At 42.7% G+C, this 24,424-nt stretch overlaps 1 protein-coding gene across 9 annotated transcripts in view; it reads right to left on the reverse strand.

Annotated features, from left to right (window-relative positions):
• Positions 1-24,424, reverse strand: part of LOC143375951 (octopamine receptor beta-1R) — a 153,242-nt gene that overhangs the window by 14,390 nt on the left and 114,428 nt on the right. For all 9 annotated transcript variants that reach the window (XM_076825664.1, XM_076825665.1, XM_076825662.1 and 6 more), the window contains one exon: positions 993-1,104. In XM_076825664.1, coding sequence (XP_076681779.1) covers positions 993-1,104 — 112 coding nt within the window. The remainder of the gene's footprint in view (positions 1-992; positions 1,105-24,424) is intronic.

The raw sequence follows: 24,424 nt of genomic DNA on the forward strand, positions 1-24,424 counted from the left end.
GAGAGGAACGGTGGAAATTTCGTGCCTTTTTATTTCGCGTATTTCCCTCGTAAATTGGTGTTTGTGAAATTAAACTGCTAGTGTGGGAGGTGCTTCTCGTGAATATTAAAAACAGGGGACATCTTTCAGATGGCGCAGTTAAATGGGAGCTCTAGAGTGTGTACTATATCTTCGATATTTTTGCGAATTTCGATCCCATATTTTCCGAAAATATTCATCAAATATCAAACACTGAAAATATGGGAATATATTTTTTTTTATCTTTCAGGCACATCTCGGTATGCCACCCTCCCTTAAATTTTTAAAAAATAGTCCTCGAGAATAAAAATTACAATTTTTTTCGCCTTCACAAATAAAAAGTGTAAGAGATGGATTTAAACTTTCAAAATTTGAAGCATAAAGATGTCTTTTTCCCCAGTTTTTCTGACTTTTTTCGAAAACCGTTTGTCGCACCAGAAAAATTAATAGAACGTAAAAGATGCTCCTTGTTTAGATCTACAACTTCTGTTGGACATATTTTTTTATGTAATCAATAACTTGGACTGTATTATATAAAATCGACTTTGCGAGTTGTTAAATAATTATTTAAACGTTCAAGATCCGATCGAGCTCAAACTTTACACAGATTTTTTTTATTATTTGGAATTATTCTGAGGAGTGCCGCGATGAAAATTCAAAAGTCGAAAATAAGAGCCACCCTAGTGTGTACAATAAAAACGTGAATTTTTAATTTTTTTTTAAATTGTGTAGAAAAAGATTTTGCAATCACTGTGACAGTCGAGGACTGATACTTCGGCTCAGTTTATACCCACAGCATTCTCATAGCAAAAATCAATGACTTCTTAAATGTACCTATGCTCTAATAGATCGGAAATTGAATTTAGGGAACGCTGTTGCAGGAGAATGAAGTGAAGAGTTTGAATGCTAGACGAGGGTGCTTTTAGCGGATTTAAAAATTCAGATTCTGGAAAGGTATGGTAATTTTTGCTTACCAGAGGAAAAATGGCAGCCAACAGAGAAGGAATGCGCCCATTATTATTCCGAGCGTCCTCGCGGCTTTATGCTCTGCCCTCCAACTTTTCGTCTGCTGTCGTATCGAAGTACCTGGAAATTGCAAATGAACGTAAACTCTTACAATTGAATCATTCTTTTAAGGACATTTATAAGGGGATTGTAAATAACGAGCTTAGAAAAATCATGTGTCGAGCAATTATTATGCTTTTTCATCTTAAAAATAACGTGGAGTTTGGAAGAAATGTGAGGGTGTCATTAACGCTCTGCTCGAATTTGTGTAGCAGGCAGGAAATGACCAGAATCATTTTTCTTAAATTGAAAGTAAGGACTCCCATAGTCTCAGATTTTTAGAAAATAATAGACACGACAGTAACATTAGAAACTACGAACTGAAAAATCACGGTATCAAATATTAACAATTCAGCGAGAGCAGCGCAGTCAGAATTATTATAAGTCAAACACTTTATCCATATTCCTGCAATAACCGTTCCAGAAATCCTGTATTTCGCCCCGATCATTTCCTCCCTTCATTAAATTTAATTACGCGAAACTTCGCCGTTCTCCATTATCATTTTCCATTAAACCGAAACAGTACTTTTTCATTTGATAATTGTTCGGAGAGTCCAGTTCACTAATTGACAGGTTTTTTTCTCTCTCGCCGTTATGTTCGATTCTTTCGACGTTGACAAGTTTATTAATATCGTGGAGCAACGCGAGGCGTCCGATTGTGTGCTGAACGTTGACGACCCGCATTGATAATTAATTTCAATTTCAATGCGACGCCGGCGACGCTCGAAGAATTCGAATACTGCGCTGGCGTCGCTTAAATAAATCCCTGTTCGGTACGATTTCAGCGTTCTGCATTTTTAAACGTTGTTAATTCGCGCAGCAAACGTTTCTCGTTCCTTTCGCTCGTGATGGAAACCACGGGAATATTAACAAGTCCTCTCCAGTGGGTAATCCAAAAGTACACTAACAGTCGATCGCACAATTTTATGCATCCCCAGAATAGTTCTTCCCTTACCCCCACAAACGCACCCCCCACACATAAACAAGACAATAATCAAGTCTCCTGAATAGACGTCCAATCCCTTCGCAAAATTACCCTGCCGATTTATTTGCAAGTCTGAACTTCGAATTTCAACCTACCCCTTTAGAAACAAATTCAGATGCCAAAGGGGTAACATCTTAATTTAATATATAAAGCAGAAAGCGCTTGTGTGTTTGTCTGTCGCCTAAAAACTTTCGAACGGTAAACTCTGGCGTCACGAATTGTGCCCCAGCTCATTATGCCTGACTAATCCAGATGAATATGACTATTTTCACAAAAAATTAAGTAAAAAAAAATAATTTTGTTCATAAAATCAGAATCTAAATTTCGAGCGAAGCCGAGTAGTAAAGCTAGTGAATTATAAAGCTACCCCCACACCCCCTCAAATCTTCACAATTTTTTCAACCCTCAAATTAAGAATTTTATTACTTACCGCTCGACACTATTTTTTACCCTTCAGCCCCGCCGAAAGTTAAGCGAAATTCGTGTAAAGTAAATAGTAAATATAATTTGATCCATAGATGGCACTGTTTTAAATCACGAAATTGAAGAATCTGTAAACAACCGACAAACTTAATCGTCAAATAAATCTGTCGCAATAAATTCGCCCTCGTTATGAGTTTCCCAAGGTAAATTGTTTTCTCTGTCTCATTTACTTCTTGCACGATTTTTAAGAAGACCACATATGCCCTTTCTTGGGCATTTATTTTTCAATTAACGTCTGCATAATTACATACCCGGCGAAAAGAAAAAAAAAACAGTGTCGACCAGTACACCCTGCACGTTCCATTTGTTTCACTTATATCGATCGTAAAACCTCGTTCCTGGGCGTCGATGAAGGAATCACCGCGAGCAATTTTTCCCACGTCCCAGAAGCGCGGAAAGCGGGCCCCGTAATTTTGGCGCCAAATTAACGCAGCGAATAAATAACACTCGTGTCAGCCGAAGGATCCCGTCCAAAGTGATTCCGTAAATAAAGGCGATTTCAATATTCCCCGATCGGCTCCCAATTACCCAGCTGATCTGAACCGGTCCCGAGTGATCACCGGGCCGGTTAATCGAGTTCCCCCCCTCGAATCTTCGGCCTGGACGACGAGGATCGGGTTATGGGGCGGCGAGTATCGATTCCCGCCGGCCAAGGAGCCGCTGACCAGCCACGAGAAGGTGGGAAATTCATTTGGACGGGACGATATCCAAGGGTTGTTTAGATAATGCCTGGTGCCAGAAGGGGGGTGGCAGTCGTCGGGGGAACGCTGAGGGGTTCGCGTGCTCGGGGGCTGTCAGGCGGATTTAGGTTGATTGGTCGATGCTCACCGGCTTCTTCGCTTTCGTGCAATCGATGCACTCGTCTATCAAGATGCAAGGAGCGTGCGCTACATGCCTGGCTCCAGTGTGTACATACGCGAGCAAACGTCCTCCTCGAGATATGGGAGACGGGGACAAATTTCGTGGCGCTCGAACGGCGAGCTGCAGCGGGGCTTCATAATGGCGCTCCGCTTTCCGAGGCTTTGGTAGTTGAGGCCGGGGGTGGCTCTGAAGTAGCGGGGGGCTAATTACGTTGTTCGTTTAAATGTCTCGTGGCCGCTGCTTGGCAAAATCTTGGTGCACTGTTTAATTGAAGGGGTAGCGAATTGGGCAGGTTGGTACGACAATGCTGGTCGCGCACCCAAAATTGCAAAGGTGAATTAGGCACAGGTGGACTTGGACAAAATTAACGATGGTGTTTGAAATAATGAATTGGGTGAATTGGTTTAGTAGGTACTTCGTACAGGCTTGAGATTAATTTTGGAAAAGCAGATGAAGTTGAGAATAGATGATTTTCCAACATTTCGATGAAAGACAGACGCGTCAGAAATTATTCGCGAGATTATTTCAGGAGACAGTGGTCCAAGTAATGCAGGGCTCGAAAGAGTCCTGGAACTTTTCAATAGGTTCTATTCAGAGTTGGGCAGAATGTAAGCTAACTACAAATTACAAATTAAGATTAAAATGTATTTGTGTAATTAATTACATTTTAATCGTAATTTGTACTAGAGTACTGCACTTGGCCCGTTTTTAGTAAACTACATCTTCATTTTTCCTAAAAATGGGCCCCTGCTCGGAAGGCCCCCGGGCCTTATCTTTAAAAAAATTGATTTTATCCAAACGCTATATTTTTATCTGTACTACTACACTTGGCCCGGTTTTAGTAAACTACATCTTCATTTTTCCTAAAAATGGGCCCCTGCTCGGAAGGCCCCCGAGCCTTATCTTAAAAAAATTTTATTTTATCCAAACACTATATTTTTATCTGTACTACCACACTTGGCCAGTTTTTAGTAAACTGCCTCTTGATTTTCCCGAAAAAATGGGCCCCTCGGAATATTTGCCACCTGGCCCATTTCTCTTAAATCCGCCACTGTCCACGAGAACACTTTCTAAAAAATACTAATTTTTTAAAATAATTTTCAATAAAAATTCCACAGGAACAGATATTTTCTTAAACGAATCACTTAAGTCCTAACAGACCTTTTTTAAAAACAAGAGTTCCAGAACTTTTTCGATCCCTGAAATGCGTTAAATTGTTTTATCTGGTTGTCATAAAATTCTTCGTGCAGAATTACCCATCATCGCCTCATAATAAAATGTGCCTCCTCAAAACATCAGTTACTCCCTCCAAAATGATTTTACATTCACACGAAATCCTTTCTCTCAATCATTGAAAATTTACATTAATTTCCAAGTTACCCTCGTAAGCAACCCTCCGAATTAAACCCAGAGCACCAGCAGATCCGCCAGCTATTCCAACACCAACTCCTCGAATAAAATCGAAAGAAAAATCCAAGTCCATCTTGTCGCATCCCCCCCTGGGCAGTTAACTATCACCACCTTAAACTCCACCACCCCCAAGTATCAGTAGTCCCTCTAGAACCATTCCGCACGCCATTAACCTCCCCCCGCTCGTTCCGGATGAAAAAGGCCCTCAGTGGTCAGATTTTCGGGCTGCCCCGCTAAACAACCTCTTCAGGGGTGCTGAAAAATTCACTGGCCACGAGGAAACCGGGGCTCGCGTGCCAGTGGAAAAAGGAACGCCCGTCCGCCTTCTAGAACTTGCCAACGGGAAACTTTATGCCACTCCAGTTGGTCCAGAGTGCCTGCAGACCGGTAGAGAAGCGACGGGCCGGGCTCGCGAAAAAGCTTTGCTGCAGTGCCGCGAGAACTTCGGCGCAAAGCGGATACGGAAGTTTTTCACGGGGATAAGAAGCAGTCCGCGCAAGTTGCCAATGGAGGAGCGTGTAATACTGGAAACGATTGTCCTCCTGGAAGCGCCGGAGAGCGAAGGGTTGTCCTGGAATCTGATTCTCCAAATTGTAGTTGATTCATTGCTCCTCTGTCCGGTTTCTATTGTGCGCCGCTTGTTATCCTGATCCTTCGTTGGGAACCCAGTGGAACACTGTTGTTGCGCAATAAATGGACCCTCGAATGTTCAATCTTCTGAGCGACACTGCAGTCATTAGTACTTAATCTCGTTTCTGGCCAGCCGGACACGTGTTCGAGGCTTAATGAGCTGTTTCTCGGTTAATCGTCGTGCCCAGTGTGTCGAAAAGCGACAGGTAAATTGGAATTGGCGGGCATATGCAAAAAACCAGCGCGATCCCGATGCGTCGCTCGTTCGGAACGAGCAATCGCGTAATGGCGCTGTGCAATCGGCGTTGAGAGACGGCTGGCACGAATTCCTTGGTCGAAACGTGATTGTGGGATTTAAGGTAACGTCGCTGTCCCACTTTCTTGCCACACGCAGCTTCTGCTGGATGGGGATTACGTCTCCCGCGTCCAGCTGTGGCACCAGGAGAAGCCTAACTGTTGGGCTACCGCTTGAGGGGAGGTTCCGGTCTAAATATCGATTTTTCTTATTTCATTTTTCGAATGTTCAACTTTTTAAGGATACGCGTTTAAAAGGATTTCTTTAAATTCCTAAAATTCCAGAAGTTATAGTCATTTGAGTGTAATTTTTAAAGGACGAAAAATTTAGGGAAAAAGTGATTTCAAACTTCAAGTGTCGTTATTTTCTCAAAAAATGTCATTTTTTTTGTCATTTTTTTGTCATTTTTACTTCTCAATCCACGAGCGAGTTTCATGCCCTTTAATAATGTAGCGTTGTTTTTTATTTCAGAGCAATGGCTTAGGTGCTACAGATTTCACTGTTTTGAATGACTTTTTTGACGCCTCGACTAATTACAAAACAAAAAAAATATTTCTATAGCTTAAGACATCCTTAATACAATGCAAAAAGTCCCATTAAATTATATGCAGTAGTTTTCCTTTAATTAATTCCTAAAGATGACCTATTTTTATCGGCTCTAGACCGGAGCAGCCCCTTAAACGAATATCGAAAGATTTTCAAACAATGTTCAAAGCCTTTGCGATATAACTCTACCGTTTAATTTTTATAAGAAATATGTAAATAAAATTTTCCAAAAATAAATAAGTGGCGCAAAATTACAATTCAAATTTTTTTAATTAAATGTATATTTTTCAGTAATTACAGTGTTTAAGGGGGCCTACTTTATCAGGGGCCCACCGCGTATGACGGAAAATATTGTAGAAATGATACCGTATCAATTGTGTAATTAGGATGAGTGATATGATTTTTTACGTAGCTTCATAGAATGATATTTTGGTACTTTCCTCGGTAGGCATAAGTTACGGCTGCTTGCGAGCAGAAGGCATGCGCAAATTTGTAAATGAGGAATGGAGTGGGGACGGTTGCACTCGATTGATTTTGCTCGGACTATAGCAGGCGTGAGGAATCGCTTCAAGTTGAATATGGTTCCTTTGGCAGGAAAATGTGAAGGCGAATGAATTTTTCTACTATTTCTACTTGTCCCCTTAAATCATACGACTTCAATTTCAACTATTTCTCTGAATACCCCTTTAGATATAGCCACTTTCAAAAGAAGTGATTTCTTTGATAGCTGTCAAATCACTTTACCAATTGCAGGCATCCAAACTTTATCTCGCGAACAGCATACCAAACACCTTGAACAGTCGTTCATTTTCGTCCAAACTGACCACTCATCGTTCACTGTACCACACAGGCATTGTTAAAGAATCTGTAAATGTATGAACTATTGAGCTGCAAAATAAGTCCCCGAGAGCCTCGACAATAATTCCTGGAAGGTAGTAGCGCATTTTAAGCAGGATGAGTCACAAGCTTTTTACACGCCCGTGCGTTAATGGCTTTGGAGTCTTTTCCTCTCCGAAATTGGTAGTAATCTTACCGATCCCAATTCAGGACCCACAATCTTTCTGAACAGCAGAACCGATAGCAGACACAGCTGAAAGGACCTCCTTCCAATCCTCCTTTCAATCACGTCTTTAACAAAAAGTACGATCGAAAGGGGGGCCATTAATTCTCGTTCCTAATAAAATTTGTAACTGAACTGGGTTAAGGAAAAGGGATGGCCTGCAAACTGCTTGCCTCTGCAGCGCTGCAATCTCTTTCTGACCCCCTGGACGACGAAGATCGATTCGATGCACCGTTAAGTGAAAGTGGTCTTAAAAGAGCGAGGATGAATTTCATTAAGCCCTCGTTGAGGCTTTCAAACGGAATTCTCAAACATTTTATTAGCCTGGATTTTATGAACCATCTCTGGCTGAGTGCAATAATGGGATGACGTTCCCCTGTCCGGAGGAGAGTGAAGAGGTCCCATTCTTTTACGAGCGCGAGTCCTCGGCTGCTCCGGATCAAAGAATTCTGAGCGATGTGCCTGAGTAAGGGGAAAAATTCGCGAGGGGAATTGTGCCAGACGATAGAGATTCTTCACAGGAACTGTGAATTCTCGAGGGTTGATTGAGGCTCGGACTTGGAGGCCTCGATTGGTCCCGCTGGGGAGTTTGAACATTCGAATGGAAGGATTCTAATTGGGCCAAGTTATGCAGGAAGCTACCAGCTCTCAATGATCTGAAATTTGGTGAGTTTAGTTTGAAGATTTTATTCGTTAAAGGAAAGTAGCTTTATTTCCATTGGGTGTATTTTATTTCTTCCTATTGTTTTACAATGTTTTTTTAATGGGTTATTTAATAAAATGAGTAGTATACTTAATATCATTTTCTGTAATTTTTATTTCAAGTCTAAAATGGAATTATGGCTTGGTAGTTTTAATCATTTTATTATACCTATAATAGGAGAATGTAAGAGTTGTTTTAAGGGTTGGTCATTTTTTGCAAAATAAAGGTCACAAAATTATGGGATCCTTACTGTGTGTAACTAATTCTTTGCCATTTTGAGAATTGGTATTTAGAAGATGTGAGGTTCCTTTGAACGTGGCTAATATTGTGTACTAAGAAGATTAAGAAGCAGAAGTTCTCAGAAGAACTGCATTACTTAGGGCTGTTCCACTCTAAAGCCCATAAAAATAGGTGATCTTTAGGAATTAATTAAAGGAAAACTGCTACATATAACTTAATGCGACTTTTTGCATTGGATTAAGGATGTCTTAAGCTATAGAAATATATTTTTTGTTTTATAATTAATCACTGCAGAAGACACTGGGGAGACGTTAAACTCAAGGCGTCAAAAAATTCATCCAAATCGGTGGAACCTGTAGCACCAAAACTAAAATAGGAGTAAAATAAAAAACAATACCAGGTTATCAAAATTCATGAAACTCGCTCGTGGACTGACCCGAGAAAATTACAAAAACTGACATTTTTGAGAAAATAACGACACTTGAAATTTGAAATCACTTTTTCCATTTTTTCGTCCTTTCAACGCCTTTAAAAATTACAAATTTTAAATATTTCTTAAATTTTACTTGTCTATCCACGAGCCAGAAGTATATTCTTCAAAATAAAAAAGTTTCAGTTGAATCGGCTAATAACTTTTCGAGATACAGGTTCCGCCGATTTTGAGAACACGGTTTCGAGAAAAACGCGTTTAAAGTTTTACGCGAGTGCCGAGTGGCCGGGTGTTACCCATGCATTTTCCTCTACTCAAATGCCTATAACTTCTGGAATTTCACGAACTTCAAAAAACAACCCTTTGAAACACATATTCCTAAAAGGTTGAACATTCGAAGAATGAGATAAAAAAAAATCGATTTTCAGACCGGAACCTCCCCTTGAATCAGTGTCCATCAACAGAGAATCATTTCTGACGGAACAGTCGTCCATGTCAGTTCTGCATCTCCACTTGCACCCCCGCCCGGTATGTGCAGTCCACTCGACCATTTCTCTTTGCAGTCTCTGTTCGTAGCTCGCAGTTGGAGCTGCCGTGTCCCTCCGGGATTCCCGTTTAGCTGCAGCCTTCCCCGTTGTTCCAGCCAGTTGTTTACGAATCACTCGAGCTTTTCAACACAACTCTCGCGTGTCGAACAATAACAAAGGTGATACGCCGCTGCACGCCCGCAAATATGCGCACGCCAGGGTTTCCGTAATGGTGGTGGAGCTTAGCGCCGCGCCGCCATTCACGTTTTCATTACGAGATATTTATGACTTCACTGGAACGCCGCTGAATTTCCAGCTCGAAGGGGAAACGCCGGTACGCGGCAGACGTAGTTTTCTTTAAACAATTCCCCGCGTGTCGCCCGCCACAGCTCGCGAATTGTGCCGCAACGCTCTGTGTCCTGTAATCGGCCCACTTCGCTGCCCCGCGATCCCAGAATGTGCATAAAGCACGGCCCCTTAATCGTTTATGAAAATGGACACGAATCCGGGTGGAGGGAAAACAGCGCTCGGACGAGTTTCCACAGCCTTCTAGAATTTAGTTCATTTTTAATAAGTTCGTAATTGGGTTACCAGAGTTGGGCGCGGTAGTCTCGGTAATTGTGTTTAGAGTTTGAAGATTAATGTGTATAGTGCAGCCAGGGAGTAATTCACACACAGTGGAGGCCGCGATCGGTCGGAGTGATTCCATGTGTCGAGTTAGTTTCTCTATTCACTATTTAGGGAAATACAGAAATTTATAGAGAGTGTAATAATATTAAAATATGCTGTAGTCCCCATGAAATTAGAGAGTGTTTAAGTCATCACTTCGCTGGTTTCGAGTTTGTTTGAAAAATACAGAACGTAGAAGTTTTCGCAAATATAAGTAACAATTGCAGACTTCGAAGTCTTGTATTTTTTAAACAAATTCGAAACCAGCAAAGCGATGACTTAAACCCCCGCTAATTTCACAGGAACTACTTCATACTCCAGTTTCACCAAAATTCCTCTCATAGAGTGCAAGAAACAGCCGATTTTGTGGCGGGGGAGGATTTTTTAAATGTTTCTATTTTAAAAACGACTAGTGGAAAATCGGTTCAATTTCACGTTTAAAATTAACCACTACCTTTAAATTTTGTGTAACACATTATTTACCCAGTTGGGATTTATTTTGAAATTATAGAAATATACAAAAATTACTAGAATTATTAAAAAATATTAATAATTAAGATTATGAACCGCAACAAAAGCAAACAAGATATCGCATCTTTGGTAGACTTTGTTTTAACAATAACGTTAAATCTACTATATAGATGACATATGGCTAAAGTTCTGGGTTGGATCTGTTGCTAAAGTTGCATATATTCTCCTTTTGTAATAAATACTAATTTCCACATATTTTTATTTTCATTTCCATGCTTTTATGTAAGCAAGCCTCACTTCAAGTGCCTTTCCTGAAATTTCACTTTCTTCACCTGTGATTTGAAGTAGCCAAACCTCCCTCAAATCAATTTCTGAAGTGAGTTTCAGGATTAAAAGCAGCATTACTGTGTGACTAGTCATTTTAAAATTTTCAAAAATTTTAAACCCACCCATAACATTGACACACCCTATTCAGTGTGTACTTCCACAAGCATGGGATGTCTGACCGAATGCCTGAATCTCCGGATACACGACAGTTCCCCCCCAGTCAGTCATCGATATACAGAAGCAGCATTCTGCTTTGCCGCATCGGAGCCAAGCAGAACTGGAAACGTAGAAGTAAATAGACACGTCGCATACAGACGCACAGGCTTCAATCAATCTCACGCGTGCTGGTTCGACTTCCAATCTCATTTCTCTAAAACCCGAGGGTTCCATTGAAAAGAACTTATCCCTCGTTCCGCTGCCATTACAAAGAGAATCATTCTCCATTCAGCTACACGTACTCCTGCGTTCAATTCGCGTCCAGTACATTTCTTCGAGATTCTCTGTCTCGATCCTGCGGCAGCTGGTCTAATTTCAGCCGAAAGCCTTCGTTCGCTCCCGATCCCCGACACGACCATTCACTCGCCTCTTCGACCTCTCGCGAGTTGGATCTCCTGAATGAAATCAACCGCGTTATCCCTCAGAAGAGAGCCTTATCTTCTCTCAATTTCACTTGGCCCTTGATCCACGAACAGCTTTGGAGCAGTGCCATTCGCTCTCGTGTCTTCGCCGTCGGTTACTTCCACCTTCTGGCTTATTCCTCTGTCACGGCGGCCCTCATATCGCCCCTTTGTGAGCAGAGTAGGTGCAGAGGACTTCCCAGGATCGCAGGTTTATTCCCTGGGGATCAGAGGAGCAGCGAGACTTCGGACCTGGATATTTCTCATTCCTGGCCCGCCTTTACCTTCGAAAGCTCTCGTAGGGAGGCTCCTCCATTTCTTGTCTGCGTGGTTTAATCCTTCATGGTCACACTGGGTCCAATAGACCCGCTTTTTAACTCTGCAGCTTGATACCTGGTTGACCTGACATTTTACGGAAATTTGAGGTTTCCTCTTTTGGTAGAGACCGTCGGCTGTTGAATCAGAAAGTCCTTTGGTGACTGGCAGCCGTGTGACCAACGCGTAAATTTTATCCAAAAAAATGAAACAATTTTATTCTACTCTAATTCGAGAAATTTACTTGAATTAAATTGTAATGTGCATGGCTGTGACAATTTTTTTTCCCCCAAGTTATATGTGTGTATAATGAAGGAGAGGGGAAGGCTAGATTCAATTCTTATCATTGATCATTGTAATAATTATAAATAGTTATTGCTCTAATTAAACGTGTTTGTTACTCCACAATTGACCATCTTCAGATCGCAAAATAAATACCTTCTTTGAAACGCACAGTATGAAACTGTATATTTTCTAAAAGGACTATATTTTATTAGTATCAGCCACAATTTGCACGACAGTTAATTGAAAAATAAAAAAGGTATGATTGTTTTAGTAAAAAGACTCATTTCTCAGGACTTCACGCTTTTCCGATTTTTCTGGCATATGTTCTCATTTCATTTCTTGCTAAAACGCGACTATTCCATGTTCTATAATGTTCAAAGTGTGTATTATAATTTTTGGGACTCGATTGGACTGATACAGTTCGTACGGTGACTGTTTAAAAATCGGCCGGGTCCAGTGGACCCAGTGTGGCCACCGCGGAACTTTACAGAAGTGTGAAGGGTTAATGGTTTAAAGCAGGTGAATGCTGTTGTGTTAGGGTGTGTGGGAGAGTAATGACAATTCACGGTTCTTGATTTAGGGGAAGAATATCAATCGCGACAGTGAAGAAGCTGCGGTATTAATCTGGGATAATATAGAAGGCAAAGTGCAATATTATAAACATTTAAAATTGACTAAACCTTGAGAAGAGTAGGCGAAAAAACTGAACCTCGGGCGAGTTCGCTTCCTACGCTTTACGCAACATTTTCACCCCACTCAGAGTCTGAATTCTAAACCCAAGGTATTCCAAAATGTATCATCCAACGTCTATCAATTTATCGCCCATGAATTATCCAGAGAGGAGAACCCTGCGCTTCGTCCCCATAAAAATTGTACCACAGGATCGATGATTCCCTCGTCACGGTATTAAATCGAACCCTTGTCAACCCCAAAGAACAGTCGTTTCCTTCTCCTTCACCCCCTCCTTGAACGCTGTACCGCTATCAGTAAAGGAGAAACATTCCCTGGAAATTCTCGTTACGTGCAGCGACCCTCTTCCCATGAAACTTTCCCAGCCTTGGGGAAACTCTGCTCCTCGATCCCTTCCAGACCTCGCGTGTTCCGCTCTCTTTCCTGACGCGTAAATAACGCTGGACGTGAAACTCATCCCTTACCACCTCCGATGTGACCTCTGAATCATTTTCGTCCTGGCATCCATGGGAATCAAATTGTTTTCTTAAAAATCACCGAGAAACTCCATTCGTGTCTCCTTATTCTTGAAGAGGGCACATTAAACAGTTTAAGTAATGTGAAAAGTCGATTTTAATGATTTTATTTCAGGTGCTACCCCGTTCGAGAATGTGGAGTATTCAGTTGAAAAGCGTGCCCACGTCTTTGGTTAGTGCGATCCTGTTTAATTAGACACCTTATCGGTGGATAAGGTAATGCTGTAGCTAGTGGCAGTGCTATCTGCATTGTAAGTTATGTCCAGCGATAGTGTGTTATAGTAGGTTACAATTTCTGATAGTCTGGCTTGTGTTTTATTAGGTGGACTATTAAATGGAATTATCGTATGGATTCGAAGCCAGTGACAGTGTATTATGGCTGATTATATCTTGGTTTAGATTGCTGTACTATCAAATAACAGGAGTGTATCAGTTGTAGCATCGCACTGAATTATACCTGGCAGTATACTTCAGGTGTAGCATTCTGGCAAATTCGATCCACTGATAGTGTGTCAGGTACAGAGTCGTGTTGGGTTTCATTTAGCACATGAGGTGTGGTATCTTATTAGGTTACGTCTGCTGTGACTGATAACAATGTTGCGATCCAGTCACGTGGTGATACAAATAAACAGGAATTAATAGTACCCCCGGAGTACTGTTTAAACAACCGCACAGTGCTGCGAGCTGAGAAAACACTGAACCCATCGATAACAATTTTGTTGTTTACAACTCATTGAGTGAGGTAAACAAAATTCTATGTACACCGTAAAAAAATATGCAGGCGGTGCAAGAAGGGTGGCTATAAATAATCCGCAATTAAGGAGTGGATGATCTTTCTGTGAAATGGATCTATTTAACACTCACAGGAATTACAGTTTTCCTTAATAGAAGGATATTAGGGTTTAGACGAAAACGACTTTTGAAAAACTGGTATTCGAATTTTCACAAAAGTAGTATTAAAATAGTTAATAGATATATGTACTTGTTTTAAAAATTTGCAGTTTTTGTTAATATTTATGGAATTACAAAATATAACAAAATAAAATATAGGTACTGTATCTATACAGAATCAAATAAACAAACAAATTCAAATAACTAAAATCCGTACAAATCCATAAAATTTTTTAGTTAATTTGCATGTAAAACCAAATGAAGAAAAAAAATAAATAAAATCCGTACAAAATATAAATTATAAATCTCTATTTCTTTTGGTAATTTTCTTCAGAAAATATGTAAACATGAAGATTATTTTACAGTAAACTGTTACCTACAATATGCTCGTGTCAGAGGCGATTTCCAGTGAAAATTATCATTTCAGTGAAAGTTATCACGTTTTTAATTAAATAGTTGATTCATGTTTACATATTAATTCTAGTATATAAAACCGGTTTTCTAAATTTAAACACCGGTTTTCGAATTTTGCAAATTTATAAAAAACAAAACGATTTTTAAACCCGGTTTTTAAAAATCGACGAACCCTAAAGAATATTTTACCTCGAATAAAACCTAACTTATTTCAACGTCAGCTCGAACAACCCTTATTTAAAATCGCGAAAAATTTCCAAGTACAGCTTCACATTTTCCAGAATTCCAAACACCACTTCTCCGTCATTGACAATAAAACAAACACCCCACACCCTGAACCTCTTCCGATTTCTCGAAACGGTGCACGAGAGGCGCAGCATCCACTCGCGATAATCCTCATTCGACGATCCGCAAGAACGCGTAGAAGTGATTGGAAGAGTTTTTGGCCGATCGCCGGCCGTGGTTTTTGCTCTCCCGCACCTGTTTCCCGCAACGTCTGGTTGCGCCGTTTCCAGATATCGAGCGAACAAGTGGAGGACGAGGGTGTCCCGGGGTGTTCTCCCGTTGAGGCTGCCTGGAACCCCGCGTTCACTGACCTACCTTACTGCGCGCCACAGCTCGGCTGAGATCAAGACCCCTGAGCTCACACACCCTCGGCCGCTCTTTCGCCTTTCCCCCATCGCCACTTCTCTCGTCGCCTCGCCTTCTGCCTTCCCAGCCTGCTTTTCAAACCCACCCCTTCAGACCTGTTTGAGCAAACAGCTAGACAGGGTTCTTCAAACCGACCCACGGAAAAATGTTACCCCAACCCTCCCCCACTTAGGGCAAAGTAACAATTGTAATAATTAATAATTATTCCTGAATCCCTCCTAAATTAATATACATCTGGAGATATATTTCTTTTAAACTGACAGTAGAAATTAACGTTCTACGTTTGAAATGAACTGCATTTCACTCCTCTGAACAGTCTGAACCTGAAGATTTAATCCCTTCAGTAATTCCTGAAGGTGTGCGTTGGAGGAAAATTTCCACCCTCCTTCGTTTAACACCTTCTGCGTGCAAGTATTGCAGTTGTTCCGTTACCGATCAATATCCCGTGCTTGGGATGCCTCGACTATTCCAATGGTGTGGTCAGAGTCGCCAGCGAACTTCGCGAGCTGCGGAACTGCTTTCGAGGATCAATTAAATGACAGGATTTTATTCCGCGAACGTTCGACGCACTTCTATCAGAGGCATGTTCGGAATTAAAGCCGAGGAAATTCTTGGGGAAGAATCGCGTTGCTGGCCGGCCATTAATAGTTAGAATGCGGCGGTGCTGTTTACCGATTCCCTCATGGAGTGCGATATGCGGCGAAGTGCATTGACCTGTCCCCGAAGAGACGAACCCTACGCCAACCAACGTCCCAGCCAACCCCCGTCGGTCATTCAAGCCCAGCAAGAGAAATATTTCCTTTCCCACCTTCCCTCTGTTCTCGTTTCTTTCTTCGGCCACGCCGCGTTCCGCTGCTCCTTTATTCCACCTGTCTTGACGGCTCCGGAGCTAACAGCGCAAAGTTACGGAAACGGGGGAGGATGTGGGGAAGTCTTTATTGCGGCAGAACTTTCCTGATCGCTCGCCGCCGCGCCAGCTTTTAATTGGAAATTGTTTCGCTGTGGGTACACGTTTCACCTACCGAGATAGAGAATGAACAACGAGGGAGGATTATTCATTAATTTGCGTGCTGAAATGCTGCTGGAAACAATATTGTTACAGAAAATTTATGTGTAATATATCCTCCTCTACGCGCGCAGTGCGGACCTCTGTTCAAACGCTGTTATCTAAAAAATGGTCGGAGGCACGAAAAACTTATATATACAGTAATTGTAGAAAATTCAATGCTCTTTCAATATTGTTTGAACAAAATTTCGATAGGGCTTGCCATTTTCGAGAAATTCTTTACATCCCCAACTATTGATGAATTCTAAACTCCTGGTCGGCACCCTATCCTTTTGTCCGATTACAATACACTTTTTTCGAGGATATTTTTTATCAAATGGCACCATTCTAGGGGGTGAGAGCAAAGAAATACAGCAAAAAAATTCGACACGTATAAATAAGGGATATCCGACTGTTACAATCCCTTTGCATCTTCAACGAAGTCTGAGAAAAGATCTATCGAATCTACTGGAATCAAACACACTCTACACACCCTCAAATCTAAGTACCTACTTTCAAAAGCCACCACGCAAATCTTAAAAAATATCCTAAGCACCGATCAAGAAGACCATCCCCTAACCCAGGGAATTCTATTTACTTCTGCACGACGCACAGGAACCAAGACGCTCCCTCGTTCCGCGAGCATATTTCAACGGAATCTCCTCATTTCGCCGCAGAGGCTTTCCGAATCAGTTGACTGGAAGGCATAAAAAGCAGCAGCTCGGTTCGTGGGGCCCGTAGCGATGCCACCGGGGGCTTCCTCCGCGTACCTTTCCTTATATTCGCCACTGCAAGGCTCTGTCTCTCTCTCAGCTGCGTCTGCAAAGGTCTGGCATACAAGCCTTTGTGCGCCTGTTTCTGGGTCGGTCTCTAAATAGGCTCCCGGAGCTGGTAAAAATCCGCGTCGTCCACGTGAAAAGACGGACGTGCACGGACTTCCTCCTCGGAACACACGAGGAGGAGGTTTCAGAAAGGATTTATCCTCCTTTGACGCGGTTTTTCAGTAAGTGGCTAGCGCCGGACAAGCAGCTGCAGCCGCCTGTGTGGAATTAGATGGATCTCTGAGGATGATGAGCTTCCAGCGTGACGTCACTTGGGTCGTCCCCTTCTGGCACACTTAGGAAAATGATTTCTGGGTAACTCGATGCAGGGACATTCGCTTGGAAAGGTTTTTACAGCGGGAAGCTTGTTAGTCCTCTTGCAGGAGGGGACTAGACTGTTGATTTTTGAGGAAAGTACTGGGAAGTTGTTCAGATTGATAAGGCGGTAGGTGTTTTCCTTGTTCCTTGGATAGTAGGTCAGGTGGACGTCGACGTTGGGAAGATGAACTCGTAGATTTTCATACATGATTTTGCGTTTGAAGTATCTTGTTGCAAACTTCTCTCTCTCTGAAGCTGCTACATTCTCTTCTCTAGCTTCGGGGGATCGTGGAATGTAGAAACCGCGAAACGATATTTGCAATATTCGCCTTTGATTCGTCAGTTAGAAAGCTCAACTCATAGTCTTGAATTTAATCTGAGATAAATATTATTTATAATATTTACATTCGTGGAAAGTTCGCCACAGCGACAGGATGTCAGTGATGCCAGCAGCGTGACTGATCACGCGTAATGCAGAAGTTTGCAAGCGCAATTTGTACGTGGACACAAGTATCTGGAGAGTGAGCCCCGTTAGGGGACTAGCGCCACTAAGTAGCTGCTGTATAATTACGTACCGTCGAAAACTTTGCTTCTAGCTTGTCTTCAATTATTTATCTTGGCACCACTACATCTGGGGTAAACGAGGATATTCTATGAATTATGAATGCCATGGTCAGTCGCTCGAAACGCCTGCTGGCCGAGTTTGAATCCGATTAAATTTGTGAAGTTTTCTACTTGGTGCTGCTGGGTGGATTTTATTATTAATTTGCGAAGGCCTACTTTCTGAACAGTCTGGCATTAAGCTCGACTTCTGAGAAGCTAAATGACTTGCTGAGTAGTGGACATAGATAAAATAATATATTTTATTGCGATGTGGGGGTGCATAGATATTTGAATTTTCGGAACTTAAAATGGTTTTAAAAAGTTTAGTGAAGAGCAGGTTTTGGAGATTCACTCCTTTTCCTGCGAAGAAACTGTAATCTCTAATTGTTGTACCGTAGGGAGATATTTCCATAAACTGTCAGTATACTCTGAATATTTTTTTAAGCAGAATATTGCATTGTGGAAGACAGAATTTTCTACACTCCCTTCGACTGCTAAAATAAGTAGAAATATTTTTCTACGTGTAGATAAGATCAAAATTATCATCCCTTATACACCTTTACTTATTTCCAGTCTTCAAAATGTTACCACTTTTTCCCAAAGGTTATAGCTTCTCGCTCACAGAAAAATTAACCAATATCAATAACGGATTCTTCACTGACAATCAAAGATTCCCATTTCCAGTTAGTCGCATCTAAACCAGCAGAAGAATCTCAACACTCAGGCAAACGAGCGTCAAGTACAAGCCTTCGAGATGCGTTTGAATTAAAAAAATCGTCGCAGACACCTCGATAAATTACTAGCTTGTACTACGAACCGTTTACCGTCGCTCATAAACGACCTCATGATACGCCTGTGTCGCGCCGCGGCTCGCGTGCACGTGCAATTAAACGGCCAAGTTAATCAGCCTCTCTGGTATCGTTAATACCTACGATAACTTATGGGGCGAGCCCGTGAAATTTGCTCGGTGTAAGTTAGGAGCAGGCGTTGCGACAATTTCACGCTACTGCTGCCGACTGTTCTGCCCCGTTGTTTCTCATTCCCTTTGACGTTGGACTTTACATGGGTGCTGTCTGAGGCAGAGTTGCCATTTGAAATATTTTCTTGGAAGGAATAGAGGAAAAACTCCCCCTAATTTTGCTCCCAAGCTCTCAAACAAGGTCCGCGTTAAGACCTTCCCTATTCATTCACATTCAGTCAAATATGCATGTACCATCGAAAATAAGGACATTTCGTATTTCAAACATGCACATATTCTATATTCTACGCTATGTACTTCCAATGGATGGGTCACATCCCAGCCCCACCGCGGGATCGCGACTGTTAGTACTTGCCAGCGCCACCAGAGGTCTGATCCTTCAAACTCTTTCTCGTAAGTCCTAAGTTTCAGTCTCGTTTGTATATATACAAGTTCCGAGTTTATCACCTTAACGACCGATCCCTGGAACGAAAAACTGACCGTGAGGCCCACCCGGGCCCTCGGAACGAAAAAACCTCCACTGCTGTGTTTTCCCGGGTGGTGTATAGGAAAATAATACGGCTTTTTTATTTAAGGTCCGTACGAGATACGGAGGCGGGCGACCAAAAGTAAGTGGGAAAACTTTTTAGGGTGGTCCGTCACCGGATACTGAGGTGGTCGTTGAGGGGGGTTATAGTCCTCTCGGTCTCCACGCGTCAAGGACAGACAGACAGGGTCGGTCCTTCGGCTGTGTTTTAGCCCCTACTCTGAGATGAACCTTCCTTTCTCGTCTAGGAATGGGGGAGGGGCATTTCTTGACTTTACAAAAGTAATAAAAAGGGTAGTACAGTAAAATCCCTCCGTTATGAGTCCGTTTCTTCCGCCCGTTGAGAGTCCGGCGAACTATCCCCACCATTTCTGGAAGCCTGTGGACGAGAGTGAGAGGATCGGACAACGAGAGCGAGAGGAAACGAAAAAGTCGACACAGCACAGCCACTAGCCGCGCGGATTCATGTCCGCAACCCACTATGAGTCCGCCGTCAGCCCCGTTCGACGGACTCATAACGAGGGATTACTGTAAATATTATCCCACAAGTTTGCAAATATTTAAGGATTTATTTTTTATAAGCATTCATTTTTAAGTTTGAAGGTTTAGGGTCACACTGGTAAACGTGTTAAAAAGATACAATCATAATATTACAGGTTAACTCCACTAATAAGTCAAGTCTTTCCTAATTCGTATGCCTCGTTTCTACGACACCCGCGGACCCACGAAAATCGATCCTGCGCGCAGTGACATCATGACCGGGAGAGGTCCATTGCTCCATCCACTGCTGGGCCTGGAGGCAGTAGGGTCGTATTTAGAATGCCACGTTCGCTGGGGCTTTTGGCAGCGTTTCCGTCTGGCTCATCTCCACCGGGCTGATCGCCCTGCGAGATGCATAGCTCACTGTCACCAGAGACATATTTATACTGCCACCGCGCCGGTGTATCCTCAATTTATCATGGCGCGGAAAACCGTCACCGTTTTAAATATTGCGCGCTCGTGGGGAACAGGGGTAGTGAAATATCGGGCGGCACTCGAAGGGGAACGATGACGGAACAGGTTGCTGCGTTTAGCAGCTGCCATGCTAGGTCTTGGCCGAATTGATGCGTTCACTTGTTGAGGGGAAGGATGGGCGGTGTAATTTCGGTGCTTAGGCTGAGTTTTCGGGGAGATTTACTCTTTATCAGCTCACCCGCAGCGAACCCCCTGTGGATGGAGGCTCGTCTTGGGGGAAGAATCCAGTTATTAACCCTACTAAGTTCATGGTATCTTCTTTCGCCCCACTAGCATGTTCATTTCTTTGCATTTCCAGAGGACACTTCTAAATTTCAGAGAGCTGCTGCGATATCTGTGTTTCTGGTTTTTCAGCATTTTGCAAAAAACTAATAATAATAAAAGATTTATTGGTTGCACACGATGCGCGTAGCCGAGGTGACGACTGCAGCCGGGTTGATAGTGTAAGTAATGTGGTTTTGGAGGAAATAAGAAATAAGAAAGAATGTCACACAAACTTGGGCTTGCGGATGATTTATTGCAAAGTCACAATACGGATGTATCAAAGTTTATGTTTATTCGTACATTTTACGGTTTAATTAGTAACGTTGAAACAACTTGAAGGCAGGTAGCTAGCGCCTCCCCCACAGCTGTCTCTTATTTCGAATTGAAGATTTGCCAATGAGGCTGTTTATTGAGATGCTAATTCTAAATTCGAGACGGTATTGCAAAACTTGCTTTCGCCCACACGTTTTCGCGGTCTCCTATAGCCACTTCTCCCATCCCCACACCGAGTTCTCAACTTGCAATCCAGAAACTCTTCCATCCTCCTCCATCCAACATTCCCCATTGATCTTTCCAATAAAATTTATCAGATTTTATATTAAAACGTCCACAAAAATCCTTCCCCGATAATCACTTTTCTTCCACGCAGTAGGCCAGGCAGAATTACATTGTATAGCAATGAAAGATGCCCAGTCGCTCGGCCGACAGGCGTCAAGATAAATTCACGTCGAAAATGCCGGCCCCGTTTGAATAATGCGCGCCACGGTGTGGAGGATAAATCGATGGTCCCTCGCCAATAACAAACGCCACGCGCGTTCATTACATAGAGGGTACTAAATTTCACACGCGAAATGCGTTAGGACGTGAACGCCGCGCACCTACCGAGACAAAATTCTCGCCACGGGTTAAAAGCGACACTTAGGCTGATGGGGCGACGCCTAAATGCTCCCGGCTGGAACAAATTTCATTTCGCACCGCTCGTCGTGCCGATCCTCACGATCGAGAGTGGCCGCGTGCCGGCCAGCCATCCATTACGCGAAATTTCACGGAATTATAGTACGCCGGAGTAGCATTGTCTTTATTGCTTGGCGAAGGGAGAATACACAATCAATCACGGATGAAAAACTGCGAGGTCATTCGATTTATTTCTCACCCTCCGTCACGGTCGAAAGCTACTCGACGGTTGCGTTGAAATTAATGAGTTAAAATTCGTTTCCACGTGGCAATTAGTTACATACAACTTTAAATTCCGAGACACAGAGGTACACGCGATTAAAGTTTCAACACCACACACGTAATTAATCCTTCCAAATGTGTCGCCACACAAAACGAATCACTGTCACATATTAAACAGAATCCTTCGCGGAAGCCATTACAGCAAAGCTAATTTATCAGGAACTTTTAATTTGAACTATTTAAAAAGTTCGAGTAGTATTACCGTGTCGTACATCCCAAGTATTCGTGATTTATCGCCGCCGCGCTTTTCCATAATCCACAAATTCCCCACCGCACTGGAGCTGCGAGCGAATCCAAGAAAATTCTGGCTCGGTCCCGTGCGAAGATCTTTCCATCACCTGACGTGACAGCCGTTGCAGCAGCAACAGCTCGCAGAGAGCAGAGTGACTGTAGACGGGCACACCCTAAGCGAGTCCACGCGTTTCCATTCGTCTTCGTTCCCAGCGGGCGCGAAGTTTCTCCTTGAGCGCCTGCGGAGGAGCGTTTTTACGTGTCGGCCCCGCCAAATTACCTCGAAATTTCGCCACGGGATGCATTAAGCTGCCTGGAGATCTAGCGATGGCCTTAAAACGCCTCCAGTCGCTGCGGGAGCAAATACTGGCCGAAGGAGAGAGGGGGCCTCTTCGCTGCAAGCTTAACTCCTTGGGGATCCCAGAGGGCGACACTGTATATACATACTCCGAATAACCTAACTGGTCGCAATATTATGTATTCAAGTCAGTGAGAGTGTAAGAGTATAGAGTAACAGAGTTGGCAGAGGCGTGGACTTGGTTAGAGGTGTGGTGTATTTCTTTTTGTTTCTTATTTCTCGCGTTCTTGCATTTTAGTTCACTATTCTGCGCGTGGCGCTGTTGCTATTTCGCTGTTTGTTCTTACGTTCGCCGGCCGTGTGCCTTACTTCACTTCGTAGACTTCGCGTTGCGTTTGGGAACGTCACTGCATGCGAAGTCGTGATCGTCACGTACAGCTTTCAATTTATATCGTAGTCTTAATTTAGTTATTTTTCGTTCTAGGCTTTGTATATACCTTTATGAATTACCTCGAGTGTATATGTATATACTCCGCGCTGCTAGTTTTATTCCCCATAGTAAGATATCGGTAGGTTAATACCTAGTACGTTTGAGATGCGATCGATTTGCTCGAGAGCTCGCGAGGCACGGAGTATGACAGCCATCACTACTGGCAGCCTTGACAGCCGTCGAAAATGGCAGGAAAAATTACATACGACATCAATCTCGTGCATCTCAGCCGCGTGTAATTTGTCTGCCGCGATAATTGACTGTACTTAAACGCATTATTACGATACGAATGCCGAATGGGAGCGAAAGTTACCGGGCGAAACCGCAGAGTTTTTGCGTGATGCGCCCCGCGATTATCCTTATTCTTATGCCATTCGCTCCGATCACGGTCTGACATCGTCTGTCGACCTTTATTTCGCCGTTGTACGTGCATACGTTACGAACGCCGCCGGCGTTGGACAAGGAAGCTGCTTCGGGTTCCATTTGCAGTAAGTTGGCGGTAAAAAGTGTTTTACTGCTGAGTTACATGGCAAGTGAGAGATCCATAATGTATGTCGTGCGGGATTTGGTTCTTAAATAGTTGGGATACTTTTATTGGAGGCGTGTTAGATTGTCAGAGAAAAAGAGACTTCAGAAGACAAGCATTTTGTTAACGAAATTTTATCTCCGAATTACCTATTACGTAACGATGTGTTTCAGCAAAAATTCTTTGTCAAGACAATCTCGAGCTGAGTCTTCAGGAGACACAAGTTTCAATGGCAAGTGCACTTATTAAAGAAACCTTTCGGTGACTGCACAAATTGGTTCAACTCTCCTCGAGTTGCATCGACGTTTCTTACTAATTCAAAAAGTGTGGTTAGGTATTTTCTCTACTCGAAGCAACAACTCGAGACGTTCTAACATTTTTTTTTCTATCAAAATCGATAACATACATTCACGCTACACTATCATAAAGTTCGCGAGTGTTGTGAAGATTATGGAGGAATGGGCAGCTGTGCAGATGAAAAGTTACGTAGGATAAATCGAGGAAAACTCGAGCCACGCTCGAAATTGAAATAATTCTCCGACACGTCGGATACGCCGCAGTGACTTCACGCGGCCCACGAGCATTTTGTTTTCTGCAGTTGTATCAAAATACTCGCTTAATAAATGCCTCGTAAAACACGTTCCCGAGCGACGACCTAAAAATACGGAACCTACAGAATCCTAGTGGTCGCGTGCAAACGACGCGAGCGCCAAATACTTGGCGGCGTGAATTTCAGAAACTTTCGCAAGCATTGTTCGCCTACTGACAGTAGCATTATCCATCTGACGCTTCTCATACTTGAAATGGGGTGCATTAAGCACGCAACATTCTTTATGCAAAGCAGCATGGCGTACGGCCGAGCTAACGTTCAAGCATTCAAAGTGCATTTCTGAGAAAGAATGAATCTAGAACCGTCTACGTTTACATTATTAACCATGATCACGTTTAACTTCTCACGTTGCACGATTACTCCTA

The sequence above is a fragment of the Andrena cerasifolii genome, chromosome 13 (assembly GCF_050908995.1).
Source record: "Andrena cerasifolii isolate SP2316 chromosome 13, iyAndCera1_principal, whole genome shotgun sequence".
Taxonomy (NCBI): domain Eukaryota; kingdom Metazoa; phylum Arthropoda; class Insecta; order Hymenoptera; family Andrenidae; genus Andrena; species Andrena cerasifolii.